The following is a 13,223-nucleotide window of genomic DNA, read 5'->3' as shown; positions in this document are numbered from 1 at the left end:
AATGGGTGGGTAGGGAAGTGGGGGGCGCTATGGGGGACTTTTGGGATAGCATTGGAAATGTAATTGAGGAAAATATGTAATAAAAATATTAAAAAAAAAGAAATTGCTATGGCTATGCTATGCTTTTAAACATTAATATATTCTGTATTGTCAGGAGAGTTGGCTAGTAAGATTGGGGAATAGACAGGAGAAGGGTCTAAGAGACAGAAGAGTATGGTCAGAGAGTAGAAGAGAAGATTGCTGATGACAGTTGAGTCAGGAGAAGCTGAGCTGAGCCAGAGAAGATATTGCCAAGAGACAGTTAGGAAAGAATCTACAAGCAAAGTCACAAAATAAAGAAAAATAAATAAAGAATAAAAGCTACAGGACAACAGGGATCATTAGTGTGTGTGGTATGTTTTTTTCATACTGATAAGATGCTTTCCAACTAGAAGAAATTGGAAGTGGCAGTGTTTTGTAGGCGCATAAAATACCACCATAAAATAAATAAAACAGTTACTGCCCTGAAGTACCACGTAAACATACTGGGCTGATTTTCTGAACAATAATCTTAAAAAAATACAAATTTAGATGACACAGATGAGACAAAATAGTCAGTCAAAATTACAGCAAAATCAAAGAATTCAGACATCTGAATTTTAAGTATTGCTATACTTGTAAAGAGCTCATGGTTGTGAACCTCTAGCAAAGGATCATCAAGATCGGTGGAGCAAAATCGATGTGCACAACCAACCAAAAACATTATAGTCAACTGATGTTTACGGAGCCCCAAGAAAATTAAATAGGAAATTGTCTTTTGAATAAGCTACACAGTGCCAACATGGTCCATGCTGCCAGGAAAACCAATGGTTACCAATCCTTAATCACTTCTGATGAAAATTAACTTGAGGTTATATGGAAAGCCTTGCTCTTTGATACACTCTTTTTCTACCACATACCTCTCCAAACACAATTCAGTCCTTCAGAAATTAACTTCTATATCTATCATTTTTAAATAAACACTATGGCTAGAACAAATTTAATCCACTAGACACTCAGGAAATCTAGCCACACAATATGTGCATTAATGCTGCCAATATTCACACTCCATGATAGTTGGTTATATTTTACTTAATTAGAATTTTTCCCAGCTTACCTGTCCTTTGGATTGTTTTCCCCTCAACTACAATTAAGTCAGTGTGCTCTAGTTAAAAAGTTCCCTTTATGTTTCCAGTATCTGTATGGTGCATTCCAACACATAACATATACCAAACTATTTTTCAAATGATACTTACTTAAATCATCTCTGACAAACATTTCAGTGTTCAACAAACCACAAAATGCTTAAACAATAAAATAATCATATTAACATTTTACCTGTTTTTGTTTAATCAGGTAATAATCAATAAAGTCACGGGGGTTTGTAACATCCAGTGATTCCTTGTGTTCGTTTATTTTCTCCAAAAAATAACTGTTTAGATAATTAAAATTTTTTACTATTTTGTGATGACTTCCAGGACAATAGTCAATGAGTGAAGGGAAACTATTGCAGACCTGTAAAATCAGATCAAGAATTTATTTTGTTAAGATGCTTTAATTTTAGTTATGTGCATGTGTATTTGTGTATCTGTCTCTGTGTGTTATTTTCTGTGTTTATTTGTCTGTGTGTATGTGTGTGTCTATACATACACATACATGTGTGTGATATATGTATGGGTGCCTTTGAAGGTTAGATGTGTCAGATCCTCTGAAGCTAGTGGTTTAAGTCACCTCACATGGGTGCTGAAGATTGGACTAAGGTCCAATCTTTGGAAGGTAAAACACACCCTTAACCACTGGTGAATCTCTCCATTCCCTGACTGTAGACATAAGGTATTATGTACTGTGTAAAATGTATCCTTCTATCATTCAAGTTCTGATTTCCCTATCCCACTCTCTGGTTTCAATCTAAGACAGCATTATAATGCTTATGTAAAGAATCTCTTGTATAAGGTTTGTGAAAATAAGGTTCACCGTTTATTCACTGATTTCTCCATAAAAGCTGAAAAGCCAATAACTAGGCAATAGAAAAAAATAAGGTAGGACTTCTACGAGGCAGGGAATAAGGAAGAGAGATGGGAAGAGAGAATTCAGCATGAGGAATAGATCCAGAAAGACATAAGAGCAAAATACATCTGAAGTCCAGAGAGCCAGACCAATCCAAAAATGCAAATGCTTGGGTATTTTGCTGGTAGGCAGCCAGATTAGATTACAGAATTAGAATAGAATTATAACGCCTAGTCATCTTGTTTTAACTTGGAAATTATGAAATTTTCTTAGTCTCTCTGTGTCATTATTGGGGAACTAGCTAAGATGAAGAAAATCAGCTTCTGTATTAATTTACAATATACACATATATTAATATTCATTATACATACACCAAAGAACCTTTTTAAATGGACAGATGTGAAGAAATATACACATCTAAAATATATAGAACTTCCAACTTAAGTTTATAGATTTAGACATGAATAAAAATGGTGTTCAATGTAAAGAAATGTTTCATTTCATGCATAGAGTAATGTAATGCTCTGTGATAGTAGAAAGAATTGGGTGAAAAATTCCTGACCAATTGACCAAAGATCATAAGTTTCTACATTAATGAATCCCTTTTAGTATAAAGGATATTTATAACAATTCATTAAAGGCATATAGCATTCCTTTCCTACAAGTTTGAAATATGATATGATGTAAATTATTGACATTAACAGTTTTCAGTTGACAGCAAAATAGAAGAGTTGGATGACTTGATTTAATCAAAAAGGTATATTTAACTCCTGTAAACCAGATTCATCATGGAGCGAATGTTCAGAAGTGGGTGGAGCTCCTTAGAGCCTCAAACACAAATGTACATCATACCTCTTACAGACTTCTCTATGCTCACACAGTTATTATGCAGAGTTCAGGAGATGGCTATTCAGCCTAGGATAATATAAGGATATTTGTGGTCCACACAGCATTAAACTACTCATATTCTCATTTCTACTTGTTACCTCATGACGAGAATTCTGGCTCAAGTATCAAACCACTGAAAATACTCAGGGTTTTCAGGCAGATTTCATTACCACTAGTATTCTTTCTCCTTTAAGAGAATATTCTTTCTAGACTACTCCTGCCCAGAAATATGATGAGTATTGCTTAGTGGTTTAAAGAGGACAAGAATGTTGCAAGAAGAATGTCCTGTGAGTGATTGGGCATACTTCTAGATGTTAGTGCTGTACTTTATACCAACAGCTCTGTGTACATCAATGGGGAAATCAATGACTAGGTAGCTTGAAGGATTAAGCCAACCTAGCCTTTGTCCTTCAGATTTTCTATTGGCATAGCAAAGGGCTGAGGACTCCCAGATTTTCTTTCCATAATATACTGTCCAGAACCAAGGTGTCTTGTCACCTCATTTTTTGGTCCACATTGAATTTATCTGTGACAATAAAGCACCATGTTTTTTCAAAGAAGGAAAAATTTCTTGACTTCACCTGCAACCATGGGGAGCTCAGAATCTTGACATTCTCATTTACTTTATCCATGAGGATAAGAAATTCCTTATCTTTATAATCAAAACGATTCTGGAAAATAATGGAGCAGATGACATTGCATGGAGCACAGCTCAGGATGAAGGTAGGGTCACAGGGTGATCCTGAAGATTGAGAAAACAATTAGAAAAAATACCATTAAAATGGACAAAGAAGATATGTTGCTTCTATTAACAAGTAAAAATTCTTTAGGAGTTTTAAACCATATCTTGCCTACAATTTTCCTAACAGATAAGAATTTGTTACATATAAAATTGAAATATCACTTCGATCTTAAACTTGAGGGGGTTTTCTGGAGAAAACCAAGATTTATAGGATTGTAAACATTTCACAAAATATAATTATCAAATGTCTATGATGATATAATGCTTAAAATTTTGCCCCATATTGATGTGTATGATCTTACAGGTTTAAAAGTCATAAGGAGTATACCTGTTATACTACTTCAACAGTTTTAGCTTTCTTCTATACGGAAAGAAAACAAAAAAAAGTTATAATGAGAAAATTTCAGATATCTGGAGCAGAATTATAACTTACTACACTGCCTATGTGCTATAGGATACTCAGAAGGAAATAGAAAAGTGTATACCTGGAAGTTATGTATCCACAATCAGTAAATTGTAAAAGCAACTATTGATCTAAAGAAGGAGGAAAGGGCAATAGTGTAGATGAGTTTACATATGAGAAGGGAAAACATGATAAGAATTCTTCCTTGTTACACAATAAAGAATATTGTGCAACATGTAGAACAGCAAGTTCTCCATGCATTTCTTAATATTACCAAATAAAATGAAAATTTTTATTTTAGATATTATTCTAAGAGGGCAAACCAACATGAAGGAAGTGGTAGAGACTTCCCTTTATATTTTAGCATTGAAAGCAATGCATTTTACTGAGTGTCATGTCTTACATGCACAATTTGGACCCATAAGCCAACGTTTCACAGAGCTGGAGGCAAAGATTAAGAGACTCCAGAGCACAAGATACTAGAAAATAAGACAGTCCAGAGGAATAATGTTTTAGCTAATGGTACCCAATTTACAGAACAGAGAGGAACCCTATATTTCATTTGTGGGTGTTCCTCTGAGAGATAAAAAGACAGATCACACCAGACAACTGAGAATCCAGGAAAAGATATTGGGAAGAATGGAGAATCAGTTTCAAAACTGCATAGTTAGGGGGATCAGACACAGGTTTCTTACTTCTATGACCACCAGGCATGCTAGTGGTACACTCATATATTTACAGGTAAGTATTTATAAAAGGAAAATAAAAATAAATACATCTTTTAAATATAACAATTCTGAGCAAGAAGATAATAGGAAAAATAGAAAGGGAATGTCAAGAAAGGTGATGGTATATGAACATGTTCACAGCATATGGTACATAAATGTCTTTTTTTCAAATTTTTATTAGATACTTTCTTCATTTACATTAAAAAATGCTATTCTGAAAGTCTCCTATACCCCCCACCCTGCTCCCCTACCCACCCACTCCCATTTCTTAGCCCTGGTGTTCCCCTGTACTGGGCATATAAAGTTTGCAAGACCAAAGGGACTCTCTTCCCAATGATGGCTGACTAGGCCATCTTCTGCTACATATGCAGCTAGAGACATGAGCTCTGTGGGTACTGGATAGTTCATATTGTTCTTTGACCTATCTAGTTACAGACCCCTTGAGCTCCTTGGGTACTTTCTCTAGCTCCTCCATTGGGGGCCCTGTGTTTCATCCAATAGGTGACTGTGAGCATCCACTTCTGTATTTGCCAGGCACTGTATAGCCTCACAAGAGACAGCTATATCAAGGTCCATTCAGGAAAAGCTTGCTGGCATATGCAATAGTGTCTGCATTTGGTGGCTGATTATGGGATGGATCCCCGGGTGGGGCAGTCTCTGGAAGGTCCATCCTTTTGTCTCGGTGCCAAACTTTGTTACTGTAACTCCTTCCATGGGTATTTTGTTCCCAATTCTAAAGAGGAATGAAGTATCCACAGGTTGGTCTTCCTTCTTCTTAATTTTCTTGTGTTTTGCAAATTGTATCTTGGGTATTATAAGTTTCTGGGCTAATATCCATTTATCAGTGAGTGCATATCAAATGTGTTCTTTTGTGATTGGGTTACCTCACTCAGGATGATATCTTCCAGATACATCAATTTGCCTAAGAATTTCATAAATTCATTGTCTTTAATAGCTGCATAGTACTCCATTGTGTAAATGTACCACATTATCTGTATCCATTTCTCTGTTGAGGGACATCTGGGTTCTTTCCAGCTTCTGACTATTATAAATAATGGCTGCTATGAACATAGTGGAGCATGTGTCCTTATTACCAGTTGGAACATCTTCTGGGTATATGCCCAGGAGAGGTATTGCTGGATATTCCAGTAGTGCTATGTATAATTTTCTGAGGAACCACCAGACTGATTTCCAGAGTGGTTGTACAAGCATGCAATCCCACCAAAATGGAGTAGTGTTCTTCTTTCTCCACATCCTCGCCAGCATATGATGTTACCTGAGATTTTGATGTTAGCCATTCTGACTGGTGTGAGGTGGAATCTCAGGGTTGTTTTGATTTGCATTTCCCTGATAATTAAGGATGTTGAACATTTTCTCAGGTGCTTCTCAGCCCTTCGGTATTCCTCAGTTGAGAATTCTTTGTTTAGCTCTGCACCCCATTTTTAATGGGATTATTTGAATTTCTGGAGTCTAGTTTCTTGAGCTCTTTTTATATACTGGATATTAGCCCCCTATTGGATTTAGGATTGGTAAAAATCCTTTCCCCATATGTTGGTGTCCTTTTTGTCTTAATGACAGTATTTTCTCCCATGCTCATGGATTGGCAGGATTAATATAGTCAAAATGGCTATTCTGCCGAAAGCAACCTACAAATTCAATGCAATTCCCATCAAAATTCCAACGCAATTCTTCACTGAGTTAGTAAGGGCAATTTGCAAATTCATCTGGAATGACAAAAAATCTAAGATAGCAAAAATTATTCTCAAGAATAAAAGAACCTCTGGGAAAATCATCATGTCTGACCTCAAGCTGTACTACAGAGCAATTGTGATAAAAACTGGTACTCGTACAACGACAGAGAGGTAGATCAATGGAATACAATTGAAGATCCTGAAATGTACCCACACACATATGGTTTCTTGATCTTTGACAAGGAAATTTATACCATCCAGTGGAAAAAAGATAGCATTTTCAACAAATGATGCTGGCACAACTGGTGGTTATCATGTAGAAGAATGCAAATTGATCCATTCATATCTCCTTGTACAAAGCTCAAGTCTAGGTGGATCAAAGAACTCCACATAACACCAGAGACACTGAAACTTATAGAGGAGAAAGTGGGGAAAAGCCTCAAAGATATGGGCACAGGGGGGAAATTCCTGAAAAGAACAGCAATGACTTGTGCTGTAAGATTGAGAATCGACAAATGGGACCTCATAAAATTGCAAAGCTTCCATAAATATTATTATAAAACAAACACTAGCTTTCCTATTGGCGCCAGTTCCAGATCACCTTGGGATGAACTCAGCGGATGGTCCCAAGTCCCCAGAGGACTCCATGTGATCTTAGGATCACTGGTGAGTGAAACACAACATCGATTCCAACCCAATCATGCTGGGCCTGTGCCAGCAGCAGGGAAGAAGAAAGCCTACCTGGCCAGGGGCTGAAGTCCCTCAGTTGACAACCCCATGGTCCCCAGAGGACTCTCTACGAGATCTTAGGATGACTAGTGAGTGGAACACAATATCGATTCCAATTGTGACTGGCTTATGACAGCAGGAGCAAGGACATGGGAGACTTGCCTGACCAGCTGCTCACGTTGCTTCTGGTCAGTTCTGGTATATCTTGGTTTCAAACACACCAGACAGCCCCACAGTCCCCAGAACACACACCACTTCCAGGCGCTGGAATCTTAGGATTCCAGGATACCAGGATACAAGGAACTTGAGACACACGAGGATCTCAGGGTCTCAGAGGAAGCTTGACTGCCAAGAACTCTGACACACCCAGAATCTCAGGTTCACAGGAGCCCAGATGACAGGATCACAGACAAAGCTGGATTCTGAGGAGTACTGAATCAATCATGATTAAAGGAAGGATAGGCTCCAATCGGATAAATTGTGGGCAGCAAGCACTTGAGATACTCAGATGGCTGGAGCCAAGCATAAGAACAGAAGCAACAGAAACCAAGGTTACTTGGCATTATCAGAACCAAACTCTCCCAACATAGTAAGTCCCGGATACACCATCACACCAGAAAAGCAAGATATGGATCAAAGTCACTTCTCATGATGATGATGAAGGACTTTAAGAAGGAAATAAATTACTCCCTTAAAGAAATAAAGGAAAACACAGGTAAACAGCTAGAAGCCATTAAAGAGGAAATATAAAAATCCCTTAAAGAGTTACAGGAAAACAGTACCAAACAGGTTAAAGAATTGAAAAAAGCCATCAAGGATCTAAAAATGGGAGTAGAAAAAATTTTTAAAAATCACAAAGGGAGACGACTCTGGAGATAAAAATCCTATGAAAGAAATCAGGAACCATAGATGCAAGCATAGCAACAGAATACAAGAGATGCAAGATAGAATCTCAGGTGAAGAACATTTCATTGAAAATATTGACCCAACAATCAAACAAAATGCAAAATGCAAAAAGACCCTAACTCAAAACATCCAGGAAGTCTGGGACACAATAAGAAGACCAATCCTAAGCATAATAGGAGTAGATGTAATGAAGATTTTCAACTTAAAGGGCCAGTAAATATCTTCAACATAATTACAGAAGAAAACTTCCCTAACCTAAAGAAAGAGATGCCTATCAACATACAAGAAGCCTAGAGACCTCCAAATAGACTGAATCAGAAAACAGATTCTTCCAGACAGATAATAATCAGAAAAACAAATACACTAAAAGAAGACAGAATATTAAAATCAGCAAGTGAAAAAGGTCAAGTAAGAATATAAAGTCAGACCAAACAGAATTACACCAGACTTCTCACCAGAGACTATAAAAGCCAGAATATCCTGGACACATTTTATTCAAAACATAAGAAAACACAAATTCTAGTCCAGGCTACTATACCCAGCAAAATTCTCAATTACCATAAATGGAGAAACCAAAGTATCCCATGACAAAACCAAATTCACACAATATGTATCCACAAATCCAGCCCTTCAAAGGACAATAAAGGAAAATTCCAACATAAGGAGGGAAACTATGCCCTAGAAAAAACAAGAAAGTAATCCCTTTCCCAATCTGTCGGTGGCCTTTTTGTCCTATTGACAGTGTCTTTTGCCTTAAAGAAGCTTTGCAATTTTATAAGGTCTGATTTGTCAATTCTTGATTTTACAGCACAAGGCATTGCTGTTATGTTCAGGAACTTTTCCTCTGTGCCCATATCTTTGAGGCTTTCCCCACTTTCTCCTCTATAAGTGTCAGTGTCTCTGGTTTTATGTGGAGTTCCTTGATCCACTTAGACTTGAGCTTTGTACAAGGAGATAAGAATGGATCAATTAATTAAAATCCTTAGAAATCAAATAGCTAATCAAATTTTAACTACAGAAAATTCTTGAGTAGTATCATTACTGTGGTAGCAAAAGAAAATTATTTTTCTAGACAAATATACACAAAGAATTAAGTTGTGCAGAAATGACAGGCAGAACTGACAGCTAGGAGAGTTAGTGAAAGTAGTTCAGAATTAATTTTAAAAATGATTTCAGTAGAAAGTATTTTCTTGTTTCTCTGTACATTTTAAAGATCTGGGCCATCATGTGTGTTTTACTAAAATGTAAGTCAAAATGCTGAGAACCATAGTAGAAGAAATGATTAAAATGATTACATATATTCATATTTATTAAAACATTCCTGAAACTCTGGAATGAATCCAACTAGATTATGGAGACTACTCTATTTGATTCAATTGTGAATTTTGTCACAAATATTTTATTGAAAAAAATCTTTATAATCTTCAGAGATGTTAGCCTAGAATGGTCTTCCTTATTCCCTTCCTCCCTCCCTCCCTCCCTCCCTCCCTCTCTCCCTCCCTCTCTTCCTTCCTTCCTTATTTCCTTCCTTTCCTTTCTATAGATCCATCTATCAATATCTCCTGAGTGTTAGAATTAAAACCATGCACCAACACACCCAGCTTTCTTTTTGTCTAAACATTATGTTATTATTTGTTTGGTATTTTTTAAGGTTTTCGGGGGCAACATTGTTACAAATTTTATAGTATTCAAATTGTTCATATAGGCTAAATATTATAGTGTTTGAAGGTGCTACGTGGCCTACTAGAAGAGAACATAATGATCAAGTTTACCCAGATAAAGACAGTGAGTTACAGTAACAACTTGCCTGGCAAGGAATATCAACTGATACCACAGTAACATGCACATCATGGAAATTACACTTTTCTCTTTTGGTTTAAGGCCTGTTCCATGAGTTAAAACACATATTTAGCATTGTTATCAGGCCAAGACTCTATGGCTAGACATATCATGGACCCTGAGACTAAGTCTAATATTATCACTCTAAATGGGCTTAGTGTTAATCAACTCAGATAACTTTTCATAATACCCATTTCTTGATGTATCTCAAAACCCACATCAGAGAAATTTCTACTTGTATTAGATGACAAATAACATGGAAGAATGCAGAAACTCAAGACACAGAGCACAAAGAAACTATGGTATACTCAGCACTAAATGGGACATTGATATCTCAGGGCTTCATCTTGTTAGAGCTTACAAGTCATTATGGAAGAATGGAAGAAAAAGTCTGGAAGTCAGAGGTGGATGACTATGAGGAAACAGTGTCTCCTGGACACAACAAGGTGGCTGCACTTATCAACTTAACAGTGACTGACAACATTCAGGAAACCACACAAGCTTAAGCCAGACCTAATCCCAGTGTGGAGAGAGGAGATGGCTACAAAGTCCCACCAATAGTCAAGAAGTTACTGGCAATTCTTACTTCTTAAGATAGAATGGTTTGGTTTTCTTTAATAGTGTAGGCTATAATATGTCAACCATACTCCAAAAGAAAGCCACACATACAAGATATTTCTTAACCACTGTCAGAGAAGCTTCTGCTCAAAGTAGATGATGACCAAAACAAAGGTTACAAAAGGACAGGGTACAAAAAATGAGAAACTGCAAAATGCTTAGTCCTAAATATAACTTATATACTATCTCCCTTCCTTGAAAGATTCAAGGATCACTGGGGAAGAACAGAAGCGTAGTAAATGACTACAAGAAAACAATGTCTTCTGGGCACATCAGTACAGATGCTCATATGAACTCTATGCAAGATAGAGCCAGAAAAAAATTCTAACATGGAAATTGGACATGATGTATACCATATCTAGTGAAGGAATTATTTACAATTATTAGCTTCTGGAAAAGAAAGTGTCAATTTACTCTAGAAGTAAGCATAGCTGCCACCCCTTATTAAAGATGTCTCTTCTTAACAGCAAATGAGGATCATCACAGAAAGTCACAATTGGAAACAATGCAGATACCAACAGATTGTAGGGATACCAACTTCAACAAACACATCTAAATCACAACTTCTGCATGTATAACTTAAAGAACATGCAGAAGAGGAGGCAGAAAATTGTCAGAACAAGAATATCAAGAAATCTATTATGAAAAATTCTGTCCTAGAAATGGCTGCAGAAAATATTGGAAAAATGACTGAAGTGCTAATGTGGGGAGATAAAAAGTTCGAGACCTATCCCTAGACAGGGAGCTATATATGACTGCTGGGACTGGCATTCTGTGTGACCAGAAAAACAAGCAAGCAAACAAACAAAAAACCTATGAATTCACTTAACTCCTTGGGACCAGCAAGAAAGAGAAAAGTTCACACATATATACACAGAGAGAGAGAGAGAGAGAGAGAGAGAGAGAGAGAGACAGACAGAGAGACAGACAGACAGACAGAGGCAGAGAGAGAGACAGAGAGAGAGACAGAGAGACAGAGAAAGAGAGAGACAGAGACAGAGACAGAGAGAGATGAGAGATGAGAGATGAGAGGGAGAGAGACAGCAACAGAGACAGAGAGAATGGATGAAACAAGAGGCAGAATCCACAAACTTCATACATACAAATACGCATGCATATATACATATACACATATATACATATGTACAGACAGACATATACATATTTACCCATAGAATGGTTAAAGCAAAGCTCCAGAAAGCAGGCTCCAGGTATTCCATACATACATATATAAATACACACACCTGAAGGATGGAAGGAACAGTGTTCCAACCCCCATTTGTACAAACTTTACACACACACACACACACACACGGCACATAGTTGATAGATGGGAGAGCCAATGTCCCAGCTAAACCATTCACACATACAGAGTTGATTGATGGGAGAAACAATGTACCAGTCACACCATACCATCCATTATTTTTTCTTCCACAGATTATATATCCCATCAAAATCTTTCAAGCAGTATACAATTATAGCGTGATTACGTGTTAGTTTTCTTCTAGTGAATGATTATGAGAAAAAAATGTTACATTTTCACATATCTTTACAAAAAATAACATTACATAGCACAGGTAAAGAAAACTAATTATTCTAAACACCCACATGCATTCATAAGCAAGGAACTTCTATAGATTAACAAAGGGTAAGCAAGCAAGAGAGTTTTCTCAGCTTGTTTCTCTTACTGGGAGGCAGCAATTTGCTGTTACAAAGAAAGAAGTAATTACAATACTATTTGTCTTTAAAAATAATCTTGTAAAAATCTTAATCACAAATCTAAACTTTTATATAAAAATCAGTCAGATCTATCTTAAACCCTCAAAATGCACATCTACTCATCAGCAATTCTTAATAAATCTTAGGAAACTGAGGGCAAAAGTGGGTATAAGAAATGAATTATCACCAGTCCAGCCTCAGTGAGAGTCACATAAGACAGTACAGCCACTGTCTTGTTCCCTGACTATAAAGGGTCCCTAGCTTAACTAAGAGTGTGCCTTTCTGAACTTTACAATGTTTGCTAAGATGTTTTACATCAGAGCCAGTAGTAAAAAAAAAAAAAATCTCAACCTAGCTTAACTAAGAAATTCATTTTTCCCAAAGTTTTCTAAGGGTGGTAGTCATTGTTGAAAATTTAAGTTTTTCTCTAAGGAGGTGATTGAATCATTAATCTGCTCCAGCAGCAATGCCCAAAAGAGATCAAGTACTAATATTGTGACTGCCACCAATACTGTCCAGTGAGGGCCTAGAAGCCCCTTTAAAGTTTTCATATAATGCTTAGATTAAGAGGGCAGCAAGCAGAGCAGAACTCCATAACAGCATAAAATTCTCAGTACACATAGTCCTCAGGGCTGTGTCACACCAGTGCCTACCCATATGGCTGCAGTAACACATGGGCTACATTCCATATGTTCCAAAGCCATTTGTCATTCCTCCTGCACAACTCCTGGCAGAGAATTGTCAGCCATAAAATCATGCATACAACACCCAACAAGAAAAACCTACTCATCTGGGCGTGGTGGCGCATGCCTTTAATCCCAGCACTTGGGAGGCAGAAGCAGGCGGATTTCTGAGTTCGAGGCCAGCCTAGTCTACAAAGTCAGTACCAGGACAGTCAGGGCTATACAGAGAAACCCTGTCTCAAAAAAAAAAAA

The 13,223-nt window shown here is 37.0% G+C and overlaps 1 protein-coding gene across 1 annotated transcript in view; it reads right to left on the bottom strand.

Annotated features, from left to right (window-relative positions):
* Positions 1-1,329: 1,329 nt before the first annotated feature.
* Positions 1,330-13,223, bottom strand: part of LOC110288681 (cytochrome P450 2C29) — a 16,908-nt gene continuing 5,014 nt past the window's right edge. Inside the window, exons 4-5 of the mRNA XM_021154966.2 lie at positions 3,495-3,655; positions 1,330-1,533 (exon numbers count right to left, since the gene is read on the bottom strand). Coding sequence (XP_021010625.2) covers positions 1,345-1,533; positions 3,495-3,655 — 350 coding nt within the window. The 3' untranslated portion in view covers positions 1,330-1,344. The remainder of the gene's footprint in view (positions 1,534-3,494; positions 3,656-13,223) is intronic.

Source organism: Mus caroli, unplaced genomic scaffold (assembly GCF_900094665.2).
Source record: "Mus caroli unplaced genomic scaffold, CAROLI_EIJ_v1.1 scaffold_15364_1, whole genome shotgun sequence".
In the NCBI taxonomy this organism is placed as follows: Eukaryota; Metazoa; Chordata; class Mammalia; order Rodentia; family Muridae; genus Mus; species Mus caroli.
The sequence above is the reverse complement of the archived record's forward strand: the minus strand, read 5'-3'. Positions and strand labels throughout refer to the sequence as shown.